We start from the raw sequence: 24,129 nt of genomic DNA, 5'->3' as shown, positions 1-24,129 counted from the left end.
ACACACAGTGATATCACAGTACAGGGATAATACACTCAGTGATGTCACAGTACAGAGATAATACAGTGATGTCACAGTACAGGATAATACACACAGTGTTGTCACAGTACAGTGGTAATACACAAAGTGATGTCACAGTACAGGGTTAATACACACAGTGATGTCACAGTACAGGGATAATACACACAGTGATGTCACAGTACAGGATAATACACGCAGTGATGTCACAGTACAGGGGTAATACACAAAGTGATGTCACAGTACAGGGATAATACACACAGTGATGTCACAGTACAGGGTTAATACACACAGTGATGTCACAGTACAGGGATAATACACACAGTGATGTCACAGTACAGGGATAATAAACACAGCAATGTCACAGTACAGAGATAATACACACAGTGATGTCACAGTACAGGGATAATACACATAGTGATGTCACAGTACAGAGATAATACACACAGTGATGTCACAGTACAGGGATAATACACACAGTGATGTCACAGTACAGGCATAACACACACAGTGATGTCACAGTACAGAGATAATACACATAGTGATGTCACAGTACAGGGATAATGTACACAGTGATGTCACAGTACAGGATAATACACACAGTGATGTCACAGTACAGGGATAATGTACACAGTGATGTCACAGTACAGGATAATACACACAGTGATGTCACAGTACAGGGATAATGTACACAGTGATGTCACAGTACAGGATAATACACACAGTGATGTCACAGTACAGGATAATACACACAGTGATGTCACAGTACAGAGATAATACACACAGTGATGTCACAGTACAGGGATAATACACAGAGTGATGTCACAGTACAGAGATAATACACACAGTGATGTCACAGTACAGGGATAATACACAGAGTGATGTCACAATACAGGGATAATACACATAGTGATGTCACAGTACAGAGATAATACACACAGTGATGTCACAGTACAGAGATAATACACACAGTGATGTCACAGTACAGGATAATACACACAGTGATGTCACAGTACAGGGGTAAAACTCACAGTGATGTCACAGTACAGGGATAATACACAAAGTGATGTCACAGTACATGGATAGTACACACAGTGATGTCATAGTACAGGGATAATACATAGTGATGTCACAGTACAGGGATAATACACACAGTGATGTCACAGTACAGGGATAATACACACAGTGATGTCACAGTACAGGGATAATATACACAGTTTTGTCACAGTACAGGGATAATACACTCAGTGATGTCACAGTACAGGGATAATACACACAGTGATGTCACAGTACAGGGATAATACACACAGTGATGTCACAGTACAGGGATAATACACACAGTGATGTCACAGTACAGGGATAATACACACAGTGATGTCACAGTACAGGGATAATACACACAGTGATGTCACAGTCCAGGGATAATACACAAAGTGATGTCACAGTACAGGGATAATACACACAGTGATGTCACAGTACAGGCATAACACACACAGTGATGTCATAGTACAGAGATAATACACATAGTGATGTCACAGTACAGGGATAATACACACAGTGATGTCACAGTACAGGGTAATACACACAGTGATGTCACAGTACAGGGCTAATACACACAGTGATGTCACAGTACAGAGATAATACACACAGTGATGTCACAGTACAGAGATAATACACACAGTGATGTCACAGTACAGAGATAATACACACAGTGATGTCACAGTACAGAGATAATACACACAGTGATGTCACAGTACAGGGCTAATACACACAGTGTTGTCACAGTACAGGGATAATATACACAGTGATGTCACAGTATAGGGATAATACACACAGTGATGTCACAGTACAGGGATAATACACACAGTGATGTCACAGTACAGGGATAATACACACAGTGATGTCACAGTACAGGGTTAATACACATAGTGATGTCACAGTACAGAGGTAATATACACAGTGATGTCACAGTACAGGGATAATACACACAGTGATGTCACAGTACAGGGATAATACACACTGTGATGCCACAAGTACAGGGATAATATACACAGTGATGTCATAGTACAGGGATAATACACACAGTGATGTCACAGTATAGAGATAATACACACAGCAATGTCACAGTACAGGGATAATACACACAGTGATGTCATAGTACAGAGATAATACACACAGTGATGTCACAGTACAGGGATAATACACACAGTGATGTCACAGTACAGGGATAATACACACAGTGATGTCACAGTACAGGGATAATACACACAGTGATGTCACAGTACAGGGATAATACACACAGTGATATCACAGTACAGGGATAATACACTCAGTGATGTCACAGTACAGGGATAATATACACAATGATGTCACAGTACAGAGATAATACACACAGTGATGTCACAGTACAGGGACAATACACACAGTGATGTCACAGTACAGGAATAATACACACAGTGATGTCACAAGTACAGCGTTAATACACACAGTGATATCACAGTACAGGGATAGTACACACAGTGATGTCACAGTACAGGGATAATACACATAGTGATGTCACAGTACAGAGATTATACACACAGTGATGTCACAGTACAGGGATAATACACACAGTGATGTCACAGTACAGGGATAATACACACAGTGATGTCACAGTACAGCGTTAATACACATAGTGATGTCACAGTACAGAGGTAATATACACAGTGATGTCACAGTACAGGGTTAATACACATAGTGATGTCACAGTACAGAGGTAATATACACAGTGATGTCATAGTACAGGGATAATACACACAGTGATGTCACAGTACAGGGATAATATACACAGTGATGTCACAGTACAGGGATAATACACACAGTGATGTCACAGTACAGGGATAATACACACAGTGATGTCACAGTACAGGGTTAATACACATAGTGATGTCACAGTACAGAGGTAATATACACAGTGATGTCACAGTACAGGGATAATACACACAGTGATGTCACAGTACAGGGATAATACACACAGTGATGCCACAGTACAGGGATAATATACACAGTGATGTCATAGTACAGGGATAATACACACAGTGATGTCACAGTATAGAGATAATACACACAGCAATGTCACAGTACAGGGATAATACACACAGTGATGTCATAGTACAGAGATAATACACACAGTGATGTCACAGTACAGGGATAATACACACAGTGATGTCACAGTACAGGGATAATACACACAGTGATGTCACAGTACAGGGATAATACACACAGTGATGTCACAGTACAGGGATAATACACACAGTGATGTCACAGTACAGGGATAATACACACAGTGATGTCACAGTACAGGGATAATACACACAGTGATGTCACAGTACAGGGATAATACACACAGTGATGTCACAGTACAGGGATAATACACATAGTGATGTCACAGTACAGGGATAATACACACAGTGATGTCACAGTACAGGGATAATACACACAGTGATGTCACAGTACAGGGATAATACACCCAGTGATGTCACAGTACAGGGATAATACACACAGTGATGTCACAGTACAGGGTTAATACACATAGTGATGTCACAGTACAGAGGTAATATACACAGTGATGTCACAGTACAGAGATAATACACACAGTGATGTCACAGTACAGGGATAATACACACAGTGATGTCACAGTACAGAGATAATACACACAGTGATGTCACAGTACAGAGGTAATATACACAGTGATGTCATAGTACAGGGATAATACACACAGTGATGTCACAGTACAGGGATAATACACACAGTGATGTCACAGTACAGGGATAATACACACAGTGATGTCACAGTACAGGGATAATACACACAGTGATGTCACAGTACAGGGATAATACACACAGTGATGTCACAGTACAGGGATAATACACATAGTGATGTCACAGTACAGAGGTAATATACACAGTGATGTCACAGTACAGAGGTAATACACACAGTGATGTCACAGTACAGGGATAATACACACAGTGATGTCACAGTACAGAGATAATACACACAGTGAAGTCACGGTACAGGGATAATACGCATAGTGATGTAACGGTACTGGAATACTGCATATAGTGATGTCACAGTACAGGGATAATACACACAGTGATGTCACAGTACAGGGATAATATACACAGTGATGTCACGGTACAGAGATAACACACACAGTAATGTCACAGTACAGGGATAATACACACAGTGATGTCACAGTACAGAGATAATACACACAGTGATGTCACAGTACAGGGATAATACACACAGTGATGTCACAGTACAGGGATAATACACACAGTGATGTCACAGTACAGGGATAATACACACAGTGATGTCACAGTACAGGAATAATACACACAGTGATGTCACAGTACAGGGATAATACACACAGTGATGTCACAGTACAGGGATAATACACACAGTGATGTCACAGTACAGAGATAATACACACAGTGATGTCAAGGTACAGAGATAATACACACAGTGATGTCACAGTACAGAGACAATACACACAGTGATGTCACAGTACAGAGATAATACACACAGTGATGTCACAGTACAGAGATAATGCACACAGTGATGTCACAGTACAGGGATAATATACACAGTGATGTCACAGTACAGGGATAATACGCATAGTGATGTAACGGTACTGGAATACTGCACATAGTGATGTCACAGTACAGGGATAATACACACAGTGATGTCACAGTACAGGGATAATATACACAGTGATGTCACGGTACAGAGATAACACACACAGTAATGTCACAGTAAGTACAGGAATAATACACACAGTGATGTCACAGTACAGAGATAATACACACAGTGATGTCACAATACAGGGATAATACACACAGTGATGTCACAGTACAGGGATAATACACACAGTGATGTCACAGTACAGGGATAATACACACAGTGATGTCACAGTACAGGGATAATACACACAGTGATGTCACAGTACAGGAATAATACACACAGTGATGTCACAGTACAGGGATAATACACACAGTGATGTCACAGTCCAGGGATAATACACACAGTGATGTCACAGTACAGAGATAATACACACAGTGATGTCACGGTACAGAGATAATACACACAGTGATGTCACAGTACAGAGATAATACACACAGTGATGTCACAGTACAGAGATAATACACACAGTGATGTCACAGTACAGAGATAATGCACACAGTGATGTCACAGTACAGGGATAATATACACAGTGATGTCACAGTACAGGGATAATACGCATAGTGATGTAACGGTACTGGAATACTGCACATAGTGATGTCACAGTACAGGGATAATACACACAGTGATGTCACAGTACAGAGATAATGCACACAGTGATGTCACAGTACAGAGATAATACACACAGTGATGTCACAGTACAGAGATAATACACACAGTGATGTCACAGTACAGAGATTATACACACAGTGATGTCACAGTACAGGGATAATATACACAGTGATGTCACGGTACAGGGATAATACGCATAGTGATGTCACAGTACAGGGATAATACACATAGTGATATTCCAATACAGGGATAAAGGGCAAAGTGATGTCACAGTACAGGGATAATGTAGACAGTGATGACACAGTACAGGAATAATGTACACAGTGATGTCACAGTAGCAGGATGTTGTACACAGTGATGTCACAGTAGCGGGATATTGTATACAGTGATGTTGCAGTACAAGAATAACATATTCCAAAGCAGTTTACCAGTCAGACAGTATGAGCAAACAGTATTGGACATTATAAATTAACACGTCAAACAATAGAAGTGAGAGCCCTGTTTGCAAGAGCTTACAATCTATGAGCACGGGTTGCAAAATGGACAGGAAAAGGACCTTCCTGAGTTTTATATTCAAAATAATACATAGACACGTGTATGGGGCCACAGAAAATAAAAGCTCAGTGTGCTAGCCATTAAAAGTGTGTCCAGGTCATTGACAAACATGGTCATGAGACTATAACCTCCTGAGCCTCACTGATCTGCCAGGATGGGAGCAAAAACTGTCAAGAACTGTATACAGTGCACTGTCTGTGTCTCTCTATAGTATACAGGAAAGCAAGGACTAGTAATAAAGCATGTCTGTATTCTCTATATGGAGTCTGACTGTCTGTGACATCCGCCTGCCCTCCACTGCAGTTTCAAAACACCACTGCAGAGTTACTTGCTGATCCGCCACATGTTTGCAAATATGTATCTGGCAGGGGCTGCAATAAGAAGAAGAAACAGCGACGCCATCTAGAGGCTACATACAAAAGCACAGGTTTTCTTTTATTTATGTTAAAGTTGGACTTGTTTTTTTTTTGTTTTTTTTTTAATGCAAAGAGTCACGCACCAACAGCTTTTTTTATGTTCCCTCACTTCCCCTGGCCCTCCAATCTCCAGCAGGTAATAGCATATTAAAAAAAAAACAAACAGAAAAATGAAAATCTCAGAGGCCCGCTGGGTCCCCCTAATGTCCTGGGCCCTGTGGCTGCTACCACGGTAGTTATGCCCCTGGCTGGAGCAGTATCTCTAATACTGTCAACCTTGTGGGGGTTTCTTTTGCAACAATATGGAAAGAATGCCAGGAGTGGTGTGATCGAGGGAAAACACCCAGAGAAATGGGATCCACTGCACATAAACAATTTGTCTACAAAAGAAGTCAGAGGAGGATGTCAAGAATTGTTCTGGTGAGTGGGCAGAAACAGTCAAGAAAATTGTAGCCGGATACAACACTGGTATGCCAACTAACACATACCATCCACCTGGAGGCCACAAAGGGGACCATTATACTGTGCAAAATTCCAGACACACAGGTTGCTCCACCTGTAGTCCACTTAGATGAATATATAAATATGAGCATGAAAAAATGGGCTACCAAGGTGAAACTCTGGACTGCAGCAGAGTTACGTGACAGAGGCAATATTTCACCAGCATGCCATATAAAATATAACTTTTACTAAATCATGCTACAATAATACAAACATGGATCCATAATAAAAACATCAGCAGACAAACTTACGCGTTTCTGGCAATCCTACTGATCCCTTTCTCACAGCTATGAGTAACGAATCAGTAGGATTGCCCGAAACGCGTAAGTTTGTCTGCTGATGTTTTTATTATGGATTCAAATTTGTATTATTGTAGCATGATTTAGTAAAAGTTATATTTTATATTGCATGCTGGTGAAATATTGCCTCTGTTCACATTAAGCCATTATACTGTGCTAGGGCTACAAGGGGTACCAAATAGAGATGAGCGAACACTGTTCGGAACAGCCGTTCCGAACAGCACGCTCCCATAGAAATGAATGGAAGCAGCTGGCACACAGGGGGTTAAGCGGCCGGCCGCCGGCAAAGTCTACGTGCCAGGTGCTTCCATTCATTTCTATGGGAGCATGCTGTTCAGATCGGCTGATCCGAACAGTGTTCACTCATCTCTAGTACCAAAATACTGTGTGGTGACCTCAGGGGGGACCATTAAACTGTGTGAAGGTCACAAGGAGGTCAATTATATTGTATACACAGTAAGTAAGCGGCCATTTTCTTGTGGACTGTGGGCAGTCGGCTCTGCCCGAGGCCTAGAAGTCTGAACCCAGCACAGACGCGCAGAGAGGCCATTCCTGAAGAAGATGGAGGCGGCACAGGAGAGTTCTCTCGCAGCATTGGGTACACCCCCAGTGCTGTTTGAGCGCTGGGGACCGCCCCCAGTGCTGTGAGAGAACTCATTTGCATACTGATGAAAAATGGGATTTCTACGGAACAGCGGTACGGAGAAGACATCTAAAGGTAGGAGAATAGCCTTTCTTAATGCTATTCCTATGTGTGAACAAGAAAAAATGTGATTTTAATTGTAGAATCCGTTTAATGCCTCACTCCAGCTTTATTGTCCCCCTCCAACTACCCCTGTTTAATGCCCCCCCCCCCCCTCCATTTTCCCCTGGGGCACGAGGAGAGGGACTTCATACTGTGGGGAAATTGGAGGGGAACATTATAATGTGGGGGCATATAATGTTAGGGTGACTGTAGGAAGAGAGGTATGCTGTCATGCAGTGATTATTACACCTCGGGGTCCTGGACCACCCCTCTAATAGGGCTACGCTGACATAAGCCCGCGCTAGCAGCCATTGCACAGCCCTCTCCTCCCCTAGCACCATTGTAATCAGTGTTATACTCATTAGCATTTCACTCTGCCTTGTTTCCATGGCAACAGTCGCCATTTTGGAACTGGGCAAATCGCGTACCTCTCTGACAATAACCGGAAGCGGAAGTGTGCACTGACCCGGAAGTTGTTCTTCAGACACCGGAGAGTGAAAACAGTGGGTGACACAAGTCCCATGTGAGTTGTTTTGCTTTGTATAATGCCGGGCGCTTGTGTTCAGTGTCAGACAGCGGCCATGTTATAACAATGCATTGCATGTCAGTGCTGCTCCGTACTGGCCGGTAGTCATAGTGTTATACCTATGTATACATATATGCTCGGGGACCAGGGCAGAGGACACTGTCATCACCGCTAGGCGGGGCTAATGCACAGGGAGGTTGGAATAGTTCGAAGTAGCGACCAATCAGATTCCAGCTTTTATTTTCTGGGCGCTGTTAGAAATACATAAGCTGTGATCTGATTGGCTGGTTTATGACACAAAGAGTAATCTGTATATACTTGTATTGGGATGTCCTGTCACCTTGTGGGTTATTACCTATGCTGGGACTTTTAGTTCTCCAGCAGTTTCAGAAGCTCATTATTGTGACCCTATGGGTTGACAGGTCTCACTATTTACAAGAGGATTTTGCCATTATAAAAAAAAAACGTAAAGCGATTGTGTGGGGACTGTAGATTAATTTACATAATGTCATAATTTGATGCCTTTTAGGCCTTAGAGAGGTTTTTTTTTTTTATTGCAAATCGATTTTCCTACTAATGACCTATGGCACACGGACCCCACACAGATCAGAAACCTCAAGGTGTTGGAAGCTGCCAGAAGATGGGGAGCCCATTCAGGCTGGTCTTATACAAGTAGGGCTCGGTTCACACCTGTGCCCGCTCTCCGCTTTATAAATGCAGAGAGGAAAGTCCTACAAGCAGCGCTTCTCTCTCTGCATTTTCTGTCCTTTTTGGGCAGAAACTCCGCAAATTACATTTTAATCTATGGGGTCTGCGGGTTTCGAAAGGTAACCACTTTTTTCATTAAGTTTCCCTTCAGGGGGTCCCGAAGCGGACCCTCCGAATGGAAACCCGAATGCAGGTGTGAACCTAGTGTAATAGGAGCGGTGCAGCAGCCCTGTCCACTACATAGCGGTGGTTCCAGGGAATCGCAGCGTTGCTCCTATTACGTGAATAGTAATGTCAGTGCATCGGCTCCACGTCCATTAGAAGTTCCGGCACCTGGAGGTTCCTGCAACAGATGATCTACCCAGGGTCTGGGTGTCATAACCCATCGGATCATATTCTGATATCCTGTATGAAAAACAGTTTGGAGCTGAAAAACCCCTTTAAAATGTCTGTGCTCAGATACGGTTTGTACTAATGTATTAAAAACCTGTTCACACGCATTTTAGGCGTTCATCAGGTGAACTATGAAGCTGCCTTCTTTTATCATCTATACACAGGAGAGGTGCCAAGTTTTCTGATCAGTAGGGTATGACGACTGGAACCCCTACCATTCATAAGGGTGGGGGTTAGACTGCTGGACTGTGATTAAACTGCATGGATGGCACATGGATAATAGCCGTATGCCTCCATGGGCCATTCACTGCTGTTAGCGAGCCCAGGTCATAAAATGGATAGGTATAGGACCTGTCCTGAATTTTGCCCGTAGCTCATGGGCGTGTTTGTGTGGCTAGCACACTGTCCAAGCCTTAGTCATGAAAGTGTGCAGTCAGGGGCCACATGGTGGTTCAGTGGTTAGCACTGTAGCCTTGCAGTGCTGGAATCCTCAGTTCGAATCCCGCAAGGAGTTTGTATGTTCTCCTCGTGTTTGCGTGGATTTCCATCCCATAGTCCAAAGACATACTGATAGGGAAAAATTTAGATTGTGAGCTCCATGTGGGGCTCACAATCTACAAGAAAAAAAAAAGTGTGCAGTCCTGCATTCATTTCTGTGGAACTTTTGACTTGCCCTGTGATACCTGACGTTAGGGCTGTGCAATTATACCAATTAATTAGACTAGGATGACTAATAAAGTTATTAAATAAAGCCATTTCCAGAAGTCTGAGTTCCTTATTTTGTTTCCTTGCAGGTTGCAGTAATGGAGCCGGAACTGTCAGACCGTTATGACCATGCCCTGTTGGGCATCCTGCAGCATGTGGGAAACATTCAGGACTTTTTAAATGTTTACTTTGGATTCTTATATCGCAAGACAGACTTTTACCGGCTGCTATTGAGCCCCCAGGACCGCATGGGATTTCCTCCAGGTACTGCACAAAACATGGTGCTGCAGGTGAGTAACTGGCTATTACAGTGTGCAGTGCCTTATATACAATCCTGGTAGTGCAGGTCAATCACACTTATCCCTTATCAGGCATTCAAAACCTATGAGAAACTGGCCGTGCAGGACCACGAGCAGAGGATGCGAGATTTGCAGGAGAAGTTGAAAAAGAAGGAAGAAATGTTGGCAGAGAGTGGCGATACCCCAGGAGCAGCAGAAGAAGTTGTTGTAGAAGCACCAGTAGAAGAGGTACCAGTAAAGCCAGAGGAGCCTAAGGTACCGGATTCAGAAGAGAAGCCTGAGGCCAGCGGAAGTAACCCGGAGGACTCCTCAGCTGTACCCCAGTAAAGTACCATAATATATCAAGTATTATACAGTGTTTCTCTTGGCCAGTATATCTCCCCTGCTCTCAGCAATGTTTCTCAGTCTACAGGGCAGGTTCCTGGAGAAAACAGCCTTGCTGATCAGCTTGGGTTTCCAGGCTGGTTCTGACCCTGGGTCACCTGTCTGAACCAGCGTCTGAGGCTCAACCCAATTTAGAACCCCAGATGAAGTCAGTCCATGGATAACTCCTTTAACCAGATGGTGACTGCCCCAATGACTAAAAATTTCCCGTCCTTGCAGAGATCAGCAGAAGCAGGGAGTCGGTTATTAGAGCAGCTGTACATCCCAGGGACAGTTATTTTTATGTGTCTGTCATTCTATTCCAATGAGCACTAGGTATACAGCTATGGGATCCATTAGGTGGCTCCCCTTCAAGCCCAGCGGACATGTGATCTGTGGGCAGCCAAGAACTATAGAAGCTGCTGGGTTCTAGAGGACACAGATCAGCTCTGCAGTTCAGGTTAGGGTGCTGTATTCCTCAAGTAATGCTGGGTTCACACCAGCGTCTGATTTCCGTTACCACGTTTCCGTCTTCTGTCGACAGGTGGCGGAAACCTTTCTGCTTGTGAACTTTCCATGCAGCTAGCTACGACAGGATGCTGATGCAGCATTGGCATTCCATCATGGCATCCCACTCCTGGGTAGGCCAGAATGAATGGGCCTAAACAGGAGCGTGTCTCAAGCCGTGGAGGCTGTGGCTGACTCTCCTGCAGAATCTGTGGCAGGATAGGTCATGTCGCTTCTTTTTTTCCGCTACTAGCTAGCAGTAAAAAAAAAACGAGCTGCTCCCATTGAAGTCAATGGGAGACGTTTTTGCAGGTAGATTTTGAGGTGGATTCCGCGTCAAAATCTGCCTGCAGAAACTCTGTGTGAACACACCCTTGTACATCACAGATTCTGTAACAGTAAGGGAAAAAAAATGTAGAAAATTTTTTTTAGTAGCACTTTCCCTTATATATGATAACCCCCCCCCCCCCCCCAAAAAAAAAACAAACTAAGCTCCATTTATCACCATAAAAAAAAGAAGAGATAATTATTTGAATAAGCTGAATGATAAAAAAAAAAAAAAATTATAACCCTCAAAAGTGCAAAAACAAACAAAAAAATGTGGCTGGTTGTGAACTAGGGAGAATGGGCTGGTCCTGAAGTGATTAAGAATACTCCAGATCCTGCAGTGTAACTACTCAGATACCGTGATAAATAGCAATAATAGAATCTGGGTGGTTTGGGGGTAAGATTCCCACCCCTTGGATTCCCTGTAATGAGATTGAAGAGTTGCGATGGCAGCCATGAAGCCAGCCAATCAATGGCCTTCTGGCTGCCTTTCCCTGTTGAACATAGGGATACTATGTGCTATGTACTACAATACAATGTACTACGATGGGTGGGGTCCACAAACTAAAAACCGCATTAAGAAAAATATATACCACAATGTGCAAGTTAATGTCATTTAGTCACCTAAAGGCCGGGGCCCCACGGGACGTAAACGCCACGATTTTCCCGCAGTGGAGATGCTGCAGCAAAAATCGCGGAGTTGTACAGTGCAGGCAAAGTGGATGGGATTCATGCGAATCCCATCCCCACTTTGCGGAAAAGAGCGCAGCGCAGACACGCTGCAATTTGCAAAGCCGTTGCGGCTTTGCAAATCGCAGCATTGTCAATTATATCTACGGAAACACCGGCGGCTTTCCCGTAGATATAATGTTAAGAGAAAGTCCACAGAGGAAAACTCTGTGAACTTTTTCTTAAAAGCGCTGCGGAAAGAACCGCAATGCGTTCTCGCTTGAGCGCTGCGATTACGGCCCATGGGGCCTTAGCCTAAAAGTGATCAAAACATCGTACATGCCAAAAAAAAAAATGGTTACAAATACAATGAAACATAATAAAACTAATATAAAAAATTAAAAAAATAATGCTAGAATTGCAGGGGTTTTTTCACGCAGACCCCTCAAAAACATTAATAAAAGCTAATTAAAAAATGTACTCCAAATCTGTTTCAAATGAAAGTACAACTAGTCACATAGCGATGCCCTCACATAACTACAGCAACAGAAAAATAAAAAAAAGTTATAAATTCTGGAAGGCAGAAATGGAAGATATAAAAAAGTAGCCAAACATGAATGGGTCTGACAGAGCTGATGCAGGAGGCTAGAACAGGTAAAACATAAACTATACTCCCCTGTCCCCAGCACTCCGTGTCCACCAGGCTGGGTGCACCAAAGCATTGGGACAGATGAGTATTTTCTTTTTCTTTTTTAATGTTTCACCTTCCCCAACCTCCTGCCTCAGTTCTGTATATCCTGGATCACCACTTTAGGGGCCATTCACACAGCAGACATTGAAAAGGAATCCCTGTTAATTTTCTACCCAACTTAAAGTGCCCCCTGACTCCAGCACCATTAGCTGTGAATCAGCACCCAGCAAGTGCTGGGGCCCCAAGGGGCTGAGGGGGCCCACTGAGCTACTGGGTTCTGGCTGCCTCTCCCCCTCCCCCACTCACTTACCAAGTGTCCGCGCAGGCTGACAGCTCTCTCCTCCCCTCCTGGGTTCTGGCACTGCAGGGGATGATCGATTACACTATTTCTCCACTGTCAATAAAAAATGACACAATATATTACAATAAATAAATCTAAAAATCGACATAAATATTAAAGGCTGACTTATCCCCAACATATTTCGTATTGCCATAGCTTTCATCTGTACTGTAGATATAATGTAGGTCAACAATGAACAGCAGAAGGAAAATACATGGCGATATGGTGTTTTGTTTTTGTGTGTTCCTCCAAAATTAACTAGCTGTAAATGAAGCAGTAACATACAGTGTTCTCTAAAACGCCGCTGCAGCTACGTGTACTTATTACAATTTACCACCACGTGGTGCTGTATTAATGCAAAAATAAGAAAATATTACTTCCGCAATGGCAAGATGAAAAATCTCAAATGTTGTGAGGTCCTGGAGGTTTACTAAAGGGGTCTATTCAGCACAGCTCTATTAGGGTACGTGGATGTAGCTACATGTAACCCTGCATTTGTCTTGCTGTAGTGGCTGCTATAGGGCAGCTCCTCCTGGCAAAATCAGAACAAGTTTCAATGTGTCCCTCTGATTTGGCTCTTATGTTATGTGCACATAGCACTCAGCCTAAAACTTTCATAGGCCTCCATTCACCAGGTGGAGGGAATAGGGTTTTGTTTTTTTTTGATTGGCCACTAAACTACATGTGTGTGATGAAGCAGAGCGACAGATTTGCATGTTTTCAGCCTATGCTTAGTTCTTTCCCACAAAGCATCCGGTAGTTGCCCTGGGGGATTTCTGGGATATTTAGCTTTTTTTTTTTTGTTTTGTTTTTTGTTTTTAAATATCTGATCAGCGGGGGGGCCAACTGACTTCAATGGAAGCTGAGATGCAGTGCTGGTGCTTGCCCACTATACAGTATACAAAGCTATCTACTTTCTGCTCTATTCACTATATAATATGGGCATTGTACACCGCCCTGAACAGCTAATCCACGTGGAGGCCGGCTGTTGCCCCCCCACTGATCAGATATTCATAGACTATCTTAAGCGCATAATTTTGCAGGTGCATATGACGTATTCTCTTCAAAATTGTGTAGCTATTGGGCGCAGTGCATATGCATGGGGTATTCTGCATGTGATAGGCAAAAAGGGATTATTCACCTTTGTATTATTGATGGCGTTTCATTAGGATAGGCCATTAATATTACATTTGTGGGGATCCAAAAACTGGGACCCTTCAGACGAGTGACGCTCTCATTTACTACAGCTGAGGTAAAGCTCTTGGCTATTTCCCCCTCTCCTGTTGTAATGACTAGCCAATGTACATCACCACCAGTCCACAATCAGCCTGGCTGTGATCAGGGGGAAAGGACCTCGCACTCCGGCCTCAGGACATAACCCCTTTAAACCCTTTTCATATGTACAGCGCTATGAATTAGTGTCTCTTTAAAATGAATAATAATAAGTAAAGTATGTAATAATCCATCACACCTTGGGGGTTTATGGGAGCATCGAGGACCCCTGTTCTTGGCAGCAGTAGGGGCGTCTGAAGTCAGACCTCTATCGATCAGGTATTTATGCTATAAATAGAGGATAAATACATTTTGTAGCATAACCCCTTTACATACATAGTACAAATACCAGTACAATGAGCTGAGTATAGAATGAGAAGACCCTGCCCACCAGGGCTCACAATCTATAAGAGGAGGAGACAGTCGGCCGCAGGGTTTTTGCATCCTTTTCTGTTGTTAGGTTTTCTGGTTGTATTTGAAGGTGAGGTCTGATCGGTTGAGGTAGTGACTTGCAGAGAATGGAGAGACATGTGATGGTGCCTTGGACATTACTGCTACAGACCACTATTTTCCAGGTACTGTGGCTGTGTCTGCTTACATTTTACCAGGACCTTGACATATGCACATAAGGCCTCTGCTATATGCTGTTATAGTGAACATAGCTTTATATGTCTGTGCAGTCTTCCTGCTCAGAAAAATCAGCCCTTAATCCATGTGCAGATGAGCTGTTCTTTGCACCTGGTGCTTGTACTGCTTACCTGGTAAGCAATGAGGTTTTGCATCGTATGTGCTCTTTACAATGATGCTACTGTCAGCTTATAGGTGAATGTCTGCACAGTGATGCATAACCTGGTAATGAAATCTATGGACCCCCAGTGGTCTGCTGTAATATTTCGGGAAATCCAGAATCAAGTTGATCATTCCTGTAGCACCTCCTGCTTGCACAGCATAGGTCATCACTATATGATCTGGGGGGTCAGACACCTGGACCCCACACAGATCAGGTGTTCCAGCAGCCTGCAAGTCTTGGAAGTTGCTAATCCCATGCCCACTTTGCAGTTAAAGGGGCTCTATCACTGGGAAAAGTCGTTTTTAACTAATCACATGCTTGCATAGCCTTTAGAAATGCTACTTCACACCTACCTATAGTATGTAGATTGCCTCAGTGGTTTCTGAATAAGTCCGTTTTTATTCATATGCTAATGAGCTTCCAGCCAGCACAGGAAGTTCCCAGCAGCCTCCTCTCTACTATTATCTCCTATGTGTGTGAGGCAAACAGGAAGCTGAGTCATCATCAGCAGCAGCAGCAGCCTCAGATAGGAAACAACAGGAGAGGAGTGCACGATCTATCGTGCACTAGTCTAATTAGCATATGAATATAAACTGACTTATTCAGAAACCACTGAGGCAATCTACATACAAAAGGTAGGTGTGAAATAGACTTTCTAAAGGCTGTGCAAGGATGTGATTAGTTAAAAATGACTTTTCCTAGTGATAGAGCCCCTTTAAAACTGCAGCACGGACACGCTGCTATTTCCAAAACCAGTGCAGTTTTGGAAATCACAACATGCTGGCGGCATTTCCATAGATATAATTGTAATAGAAAGTCGGTGGAGGAAAACTCTGCAAACTTTCTGTTCAAAGCTCTGCAGGAAGAACCATGATGCGTTCCAGCCGCGGTTTTTCCCACAGTGCTTTAGCACTGCGGATCGTCCCCTGGGGCCTTAGCCTTAAATGCTTATCCCCTATGTGCAGGATAGAGGACAGGTGTTTGCTGCAGGTCACCTCCACCGATCACAAGAAATGGGGTTCCAGTGTTTCCTATGTGATAGAAGTATATGCAGGTGTGACCACTGTTCCATCCGCTTCTTTGGGCATGAAAGATGGCGAGCAAATTCCACAAGTGTGAATGGAGAAGTCATGCGTGTGCTTTTACCACTCTGTTCACACAGGGCACCTGTGACCCTGGGGTCCCATCAGTAGGAATCCCAAACATGACAGATATAATAGGAGATACATTTTGTTAGTAGGAGATCCCTTTAAGGGTCCGGAGTTCTGATGTAGAGCAGACAAGCATTGATCTCGGTACGTATCTTCTAGGCCTAGGCTTCAGTACATGTCTCTAATGTTATTTCTCTTCTCCATCAGGGAACAAGAGCATTTTCAGATGGACTCAGACAGCTATAATGGCGCCGTGAGGGAGAACTACACATGGTCGCAGGATTACTCTGACCTGGAAATTAAAGTGCCTGTGGCCAAAGATGTGGTGAAAGGCAGACAGGTGACTATTGTGCTGTTTCTTCTGTGTAAGGCTGAAGTGCGGGCTGTGCTCCCAGCAGAGGGGGACATAGACTAATACAACAACCAGACGGAAAATTGCTGTAAGCAGACACAAAGGAATTTGAGGAGTCTGAGTGGTTTTTATTCAACTGCAGATGTCTGAATACGGCACTAACCAGCGTTATAGAAGAAGATGCCGAGCCCACCTTCATTCTGGCCTCCTGCTTTATAGAGCAGCCTCTCATCTCACACTCATGCCATGTCCTGTATGGGTAAAGACAATGTGCCGCTAATTTATAGAAGTGATCACCAGCCCTTGTGCCAGGTAACGCAATAAGTTGTCAATGAGAGACCTAACACAAGGACTGGGAGAAAAATACCGGGATCCGCATGGAAGGAATTCAGACTTAGGCTCATGATCAAAATGTATTGTCTATAAACAGTATAGGGGCCCCCACTGGTAATTAGAACGGAGTCTTGAGGACCCCCCTCCCCGCTACCCCTGTGTCCCTTGTGTGAATGGAGAGGTCATGACTAACCCTCAATTCACTTATATGTGACTAACAGAGTACAGCACTCCATCAGTGCCACAGAAACCAATGGAGAGGGGGTCATGCATGCACATTGCTGTGCTAGTCACACGGTAGACTTGCAGACCCCAGTTCTTTGACCACTGGGACCCCCCGCTGATTGTTATTTGCAGCCATTATACATTTATTGCATGTAGTCCAACCTTTTTAAAGACTATTCAGGCATATGTGTATCTAAAATAGCGAAAATCCAGTGATGGAGCCCCTTTAAGGACTATTGTTAGCCATACACATTAGATAGCTATCGGCTGACCCTCCCAAACTTCCCCCATACACAGGAACACTTGACTTGGCCAAGCGTTCATGTGTTTTGAATGGGGAGAGGGGAGTAGGTCAGAGCCAGAAAATACTAGACTAGTGGCAGCTTATCTCCATCATAGGTCATCAACTTGTGATTGTTTGGGGTCTGATGTCTAGAACCCGTGATGATCAGCTGTTTGGAGAGGCGGCCGCGTCTTCATACATCATGTTCATCGGTCACATGGCACAGCATCAGCTCAATCCTATTCAAGTGAATAGGGTGTCGCTGTAATATGATGTGTATTGTGGTGTGCTTCATGTTTGGTAAAGAGGCCGCACAACTCACCTGAATGGTGTGGCCTCTTCAAGCTGATATGTGCTGGCCCACTTACAATCACCTATTGATAAGCTATCCTAAGGACAGGTCATCAATATTACAATCCTTGAAAACCCTTTTAAAGTCCTACTACCTGCTCCTGATCTTCTACGACATCTGGTCTAGGAGGGTAAAAGCCAGAAGGCCCCGCACACACATTAGATGGTCAACATTCACCTACGTGGCTAGTATAATGGGAATGACATAGAGACTGTTTCCCTGGCACTGCCTTGCTCTATTATTAGAGGGTTCCTGCTCCTAAATTCCTATGATAAAACTTAGGGACTCGCTGTATGTGTCGTTCCCTAATATAGAAGCCTGGGTTTGCCAAATGGGCACCTACGCTTTTAACCCTTGGATACAAGCTTAAGGACTCTATTATGTAACAGAAAGAAGGAAACTCCAGACATGGGTAAGACATTGATATTTGATGAAGCCGTTTGTTTCTCTCCGCCATCTGTAGGCTGCATATTCTTAGGAGACTTGTCAGCGGGCTGAGCTGAAGAGAAAATGCTGTTTCTAATCTTCTGAACTATATCGTTCGCATGCTCCGGTATAGACTTGTCATAATGAAATATTTGTTCATTCTGGTTTCCAATGTACGTTAATCTGACCATTTGACTGCGGAGCACATATCTCTAGTCTTGAAAGAAATCACCATTTTGTGCCCTGCAATGGGGCCTTCAGCCATTGAAAAGCTTTATGCAACCAGTAACTTCTGATTTATTTTTTTAAGGTATTTTTGTAAAATGGTATTTAAGGGATTGGAGATGGGGTAGGGTTAACCATTGTTTTTTGCAAACTCTCTAAGGTGTCAGTGGACCTGCGCAGCACATGTATCCGAGTGGCAGTGAGAGACCGTCAAGGCGAGCGTGTCCTGATGGATGGAAACTTCACTCACAAAATAAATGCAGAAACCTCCCTGTGGAGCCTGGAACCTGGGAAATGTATCTCGGTAATAAGATAGATGATGCCTCACAAGTGGCACGTAATGCTTTCCTTGAGGCAGGTGTGAGTCTTCATTATAGATCTGCTTGGCTTCTTGCGTTGTGTAACTCTGCGGCGTAGCCAAGACTCAGATATTACTGGCCTATTTAAAGAGGAACTCACCCCCCCCTCCCCAACCGTGTCTGTATACCTGGAGCATCTCATTTTAAGATTCTACATTGTGTCGTTCCTCTGTTATTCCTCCTGGCCATTTATGTATAATTTGACTACTCTTCCTCCTTTCAAAGGGCTATGTCCCTAAACAGTCATTCATGACAGAGCATACACAGACCTGCCTCCAGCTCGTAACACCATTTGTCAATTTTTTACATAGATTTCTAGTAGGAGGAATAGCACAGTGATGTAGAAATGATCCAGATTTGTAAATTTCATGCATAAAATAGACACGTCAGGAGAGGTGACGGGCCCTCTGTACTTGCCCGTATTAGTTGACACTTTCCAGTGGGGCTGACTGAGTTCAATACTAGACGTATCAATCTTTGTGCTCCCTCTAGTGGCCGCCTTGTGATTCAGAAATATATATACAGATGTATTTTATTGCTGCCAATTAGATAAATGACTATCCAAGTAATACGCATGGCTCCAGCAGAATTAGAGTTACTTGTACAGAGCCGCTCTTTATTCTTTCTCATAGAACCAAAGGTGAATGGGGCGGAGGTGCTATACCAAGTTCAGGCCCTACAATATGTAATTGGTATTCATTGAAATGGCCAAAGTTCTCCTCTGAACACTGCGGCCTCCTCAACCAGCTGATCAGTGGAGGTTTCGAGTGTCAGACCCCCATCAATTACATATTGGTGACCTATCCTGAGAACAGCCCATCAATATGTATGACTCAGAAATCTGCTTTAAGGCGTGCGCTCCAGCTACCGGAGGTATGTAAGAGAAGCCACTTCATATATTTTTGACTCTTGGTTCCTCTCATAGATCAGTCTGAGTAAATGTGGGGAATCCTGGTGGAATGCGGTCTTAGAGGGTGAGGAGAAAATCGACATTGACAAGATCAACAAGGAGCGCAGCATGGCAACGGTGGACGACGACGAACACGCCGTGCTGGATAGGCTCACTTTTGACTACCACCAAAAACTGCAGGGGAAGCCACAGAGTCATGAGCTGGTATGTAGTACGTTGTCATACGGTAGGTGACTGTCCTCCAGCTTGACTATACAGTCTTATCACACTTCATTGTCACAAAAAAATTTATATACATTTCTTTACTCTGACCACAAGAAAATGGCTTCCAGGTTTTGGTTGCTTGCTGTGGCCAAGCTCTTTGACCTTTTCTTTCCTTAAATCCTGCTGGTTTCTACCATTAGTTTATCTTAGAAGTTGCCGCACAGACTTTATAGTGTTTCGAAAACCAATATACTTTGTTATATAATAGAGCTGAAGGGTCTTCTTTAACCCCGTAATGACCAATGATGTACCTGTATGTCATTGGTCGCAGGGGGCTGTATGGCGAGAGCTCAGGAGCTGAGCCCTTTCCATACGTGGCGGACTCGGGCTGTGTAATACAGCCAGGACCTGCTGCTAACAGCTGTAATTGGCGCCGAGGACGATCGCAGACTAGGCAGCATGTAATAGAAGGCAATGAATTTTACTATATACTGCAATACTTTAGTTATGTATGAGCGACTAGACCACCCAGTGTTCAAGGTCACTAGGGGTCCTGAAAGGAAAAGAAAAAAAAAAAAAGTTTTCAATAGTAAAAAATAAAAAATTATTGACCCCCAGAATACAGGTAACCTCTCATTATTACCACATAGTGATCAATTTCACCTCTTTTTGCCATCTTTCTGGTATATTGTAGAGGATTTTGAATGTCGCCATGACAGAGTACAATTTGCCGCAAACAATAAGCCATCATGTGACTCTTGGAAGGTGGGGAGGAAAAAAAACAAAACAGGAAAAAATTAAAAAATGGTCTCAGTCTTTAAGGGGTTAATAAAGTAGAATTGACATTTGGCAACCTAGAAAAGCTGAATAATGACTCTTATGGGAGCTGTAATGGCAGCGTTATTTACAGCACTGTTGCTGCTTCTTTCTTCTTCCCTTACAGAAAGTTCACGATATGCTGAAGAAAGGATGGGATGCGGAGGGTTCGCCGTTCAGGGGGCAGAAGTTTGACCCGTCCATGTTCAACATCTCTCCAGGTGCTGTGCAGTTCTGACAGGAGCCCAGACCCATCAGTCCCTCCTGAGGTCACAGTTTACAGGGTCACTCCTGGGTGACCTAAGCCTTTGTATATCATTACAGTACACATCCACACATGACTACGATGTATTTATATGCTTATTTAAGATCGGTATGTAAGTGGTGTTTGCCGGAGACCAGATGTTCTCTTGTAATTCTGTGAACATTTTTCCCTCTATTCAGTTTTATGTTGATTTCAAAACTGGTGCAAATATTCTGTCCAGGACATATTAGAATATCCTGCTGTAATATCTATACTTACATTGCTACGGCGGTGTTCATACCACATTCACGTGTACACCTCTGGTGTATGCAGCGGGTTAGCTCCCGGCACATACACTGAATGTAGCCATTGGTCGTATTCACCCCATGGAAGCCTAAAGAGTGTCCCTTTGGCGTTTGTCTATACACTGGCCCCTGAAATAAAACATATTGCAAAGTATACTTTTTACTTTTCCAATCTGAACAAAGATCGACTATACATGGCATACCCTATTGGCAAATGTCCTGACGCAGTGCGAACAGAGCCTTACTATGTGCAGTTATTCAGTTTTGAGTTATTCTTTGCATATATATATAATTTTTTTATTTTATTTTATTTTTTATAAATAAGCCCCTTTTCTGCAGGGCTGTGGAGTCTTTAGGCCAAAGCAACTACTGAATTCCTATAAAAGTAAGGGTCCATGCACATGACCATGTTTGCATCCAAGTTGGGGGCTGAGTTTATCATGGACTGTAGTCGTATGACATCTGAGTGCATTCATGTCTATGGAGCGTCCTGATCCATTCCTTACTGATAATACGGAGCAGAATAGGACTTGCTCTATAATCATCTATGTTATCGGGACAGAATGGATCCGGAGGCCCCATAGACATAAATGCATCATGGAATGTACTCCGATGTCATCCGACTACAGTCCGTGATAAACTCTGCCCCCAAGTGCATGGGCCCTAAATAGGTGATACACTATTCATCCAATTATACAATATTAATAATTCTATAATATACTTAAAAATAATTAATCCTCATCCAACTTCACCCAAACTTGGCTCTGACGCAACGACTTTGACTCCACAGCCCTACTTTGCAGGATAGAAATATGTTTTCTCAGTCACACATTGTAAAGCTTTGTCTATCAACATATACTCTCAACCTAAAGCTGGCCATACACATTAGATGGATCTTGGCCCAACCCACCAATTTCAGGTACCCTGGCTGTGTAATGTGTATGGGATCCTCCCTACTTCTACAGCAGATGTCAGGAGCATTTAGGATGGGGCTGAGATGTTTGACAGCAGATTTCTTCACTGTCTCTGTTCAGGACATGTATATGCTCTGCTGAGCGTACATGTCTGAGGGGAGCTTTGGGTCAGTATCTTACGTGTATGGCCAGATAAGGACTAAGCTACATTGACTGTTTATTGGCTACAAGGGCACAGTATAAGAATTGGCTATAAGCAGTAGCGGTGGCCTATGGTGGGCCCGCAATATGATACAACTTAGACCATTGCTCCACTTTCCTCAATCCGGCATACCCAGGATTACAATTTCGGAGTCCGGCAATGGAGGGCAGATGATAAAGGTGACACAATTAATGTACCAGAAATCTCTATGTAGCTTAGACCTGATTTCACTTTAATAATCCTATGTGATCTGCTGCTGCCGCACTACAGATTCCAGCATGATCTGAAGACGAGGGCTATTTTCTTGAACTTCACTTTCTTTCCTCAGTCTGTTCATGGGTAAATCACTGGAGTTATTTTACGTTGTACATAAAACCGTTTACAACCCGTCTTACCCTCTAGTATTTGTTCATATGGTGACAACATTTCTCATCTGATGTCATGAATTCTGTAAATCTCTTACGATGTCAAAGCTTTACCCAATAGAAGATAAGGATTCTGAAAACTGTACCTGAGGCTGCCATGTGAAAAATAAAAAAAAGTGATGTTTTCCATATGAACGCTTTGTCTCTAAGATGTGACCTTTGTGCCATGTTGTTGGGTATAAACTATCGGGTAGCGCAGTGTCCATAGCAAGTACAGGACGCCGCGCTACTTGATAGTTTACATATTGCCATAGCAATGTGGCCTAGCCCCAAAGTATCCAGCTAAGACTGAGGCCAGCCCGCCGCCCCACCCACGGATTGGCAAAAAAATCCCCAACAGCCCGATCCTGGTCTGCGAACCGGTGGTTGGGGACCCCTGCTTTAGGGGATCAGTGATGGGGCACTGTATTGTGTGGGATGTTAGAGGGTGGTGTATTAAAGGAGTAGTCTAAGAATTGGAGTGACCCTTTGGCACCTATGGGAGGTGTTAAAAACAACACACTCACCTTTCCCCGCTCCCTGTCTCTGCTACTAGTATCTGTCGTTCAGTCCCTGAGGGGTTGCTGGAGAGGGATTGGGGACATCACCACTAATTGGTCTCAGCACTGACATGATGTACAGGACTTTCAGCAATGAGGCACCGGCCTGAGACTGAACGGACCCTGGCAGTGGGCAATGGAACACCAGGAACAGGTGAGTCATTTTTTTTTAGGCGAAGGTCCCACATTGCTAATTTTGTTGTGTTTTTTTTTTTTTTTAGCTGAAGCCAAGAAGGGCTACCAAAGGAATGGGAAAGAAATAGGAAATACTTAGGGTCTATTCACATGGAAGAATTCGATGTGGAATTTCAGCGCTGAAAAAAAAAAAGCCTCCCATTGACTTCAATGGGTTCCATTTTCTGCTGGCATAAAAAGGAACCCATTGACGTCAAAGGTAGGCTTTTTTTCA

At 43.5% G+C, this 24,129-nt stretch overlaps 1 protein-coding gene across 1 annotated transcript; it reads left to right on the top strand.

The window, feature by feature from the left end:
- The first annotated feature begins 8,330 nt into the window (after positions 1-8,330).
- On the top strand, positions 8,331-23,350 carry NUDCD3 (NudC domain containing 3). The gene is made up of 7 exons (XM_075272941.1): positions 8,331-8,388; positions 10,287-10,487; positions 10,569-10,819; positions 16,814-16,946; positions 18,963-19,106; positions 20,087-20,275; positions 21,219-23,350. Exons 2-7 carry the CDS (start codon positions 10,296-10,298, stop codon positions 21,327-21,329), a joined length of 1,020 nt encoding a protein of 339 aa, XP_075129042.1. The 5' UTR covers positions 8,331-8,388; positions 10,287-10,295; the 3' UTR covers positions 21,330-23,350.
- The last annotated feature ends 779 nt before the right edge of the window (positions 23,351-24,129 follow it).

The sequence above is a fragment of the Leptodactylus fuscus genome, chromosome 5, assembly GCF_031893055.1.
Source record: "Leptodactylus fuscus isolate aLepFus1 chromosome 5, aLepFus1.hap2, whole genome shotgun sequence".
NCBI lineage: Eukaryota > Metazoa > Chordata > Amphibia > Anura > Leptodactylidae > Leptodactylus > Leptodactylus fuscus.
This window is presented reverse-complemented; position numbering and strand designations above follow the sequence as displayed.

Coding starts and splice junctions, on each gene's coding strand:
- NUDCD3 (XM_075272941.1), top strand. CDS start 10,296: ATGGAGCCGGAACTGTCAGACCGTTATGACCATGCCCTGTTGGGCATC. Junction 10,820..16,813: donor GACTCCTCAGCTGTACCCCA/GTAAAGTACCAT, acceptor CTTCTCCATCAG/GGAACAAGAGCATTTTCAGA. Junction 16,947..18,962: donor ATGTGGTGAAAGGCAGACAG/GTGACTATTGTG, acceptor AAACTCTCTAAG/GTGTCAGTGGACCTGCGCAG.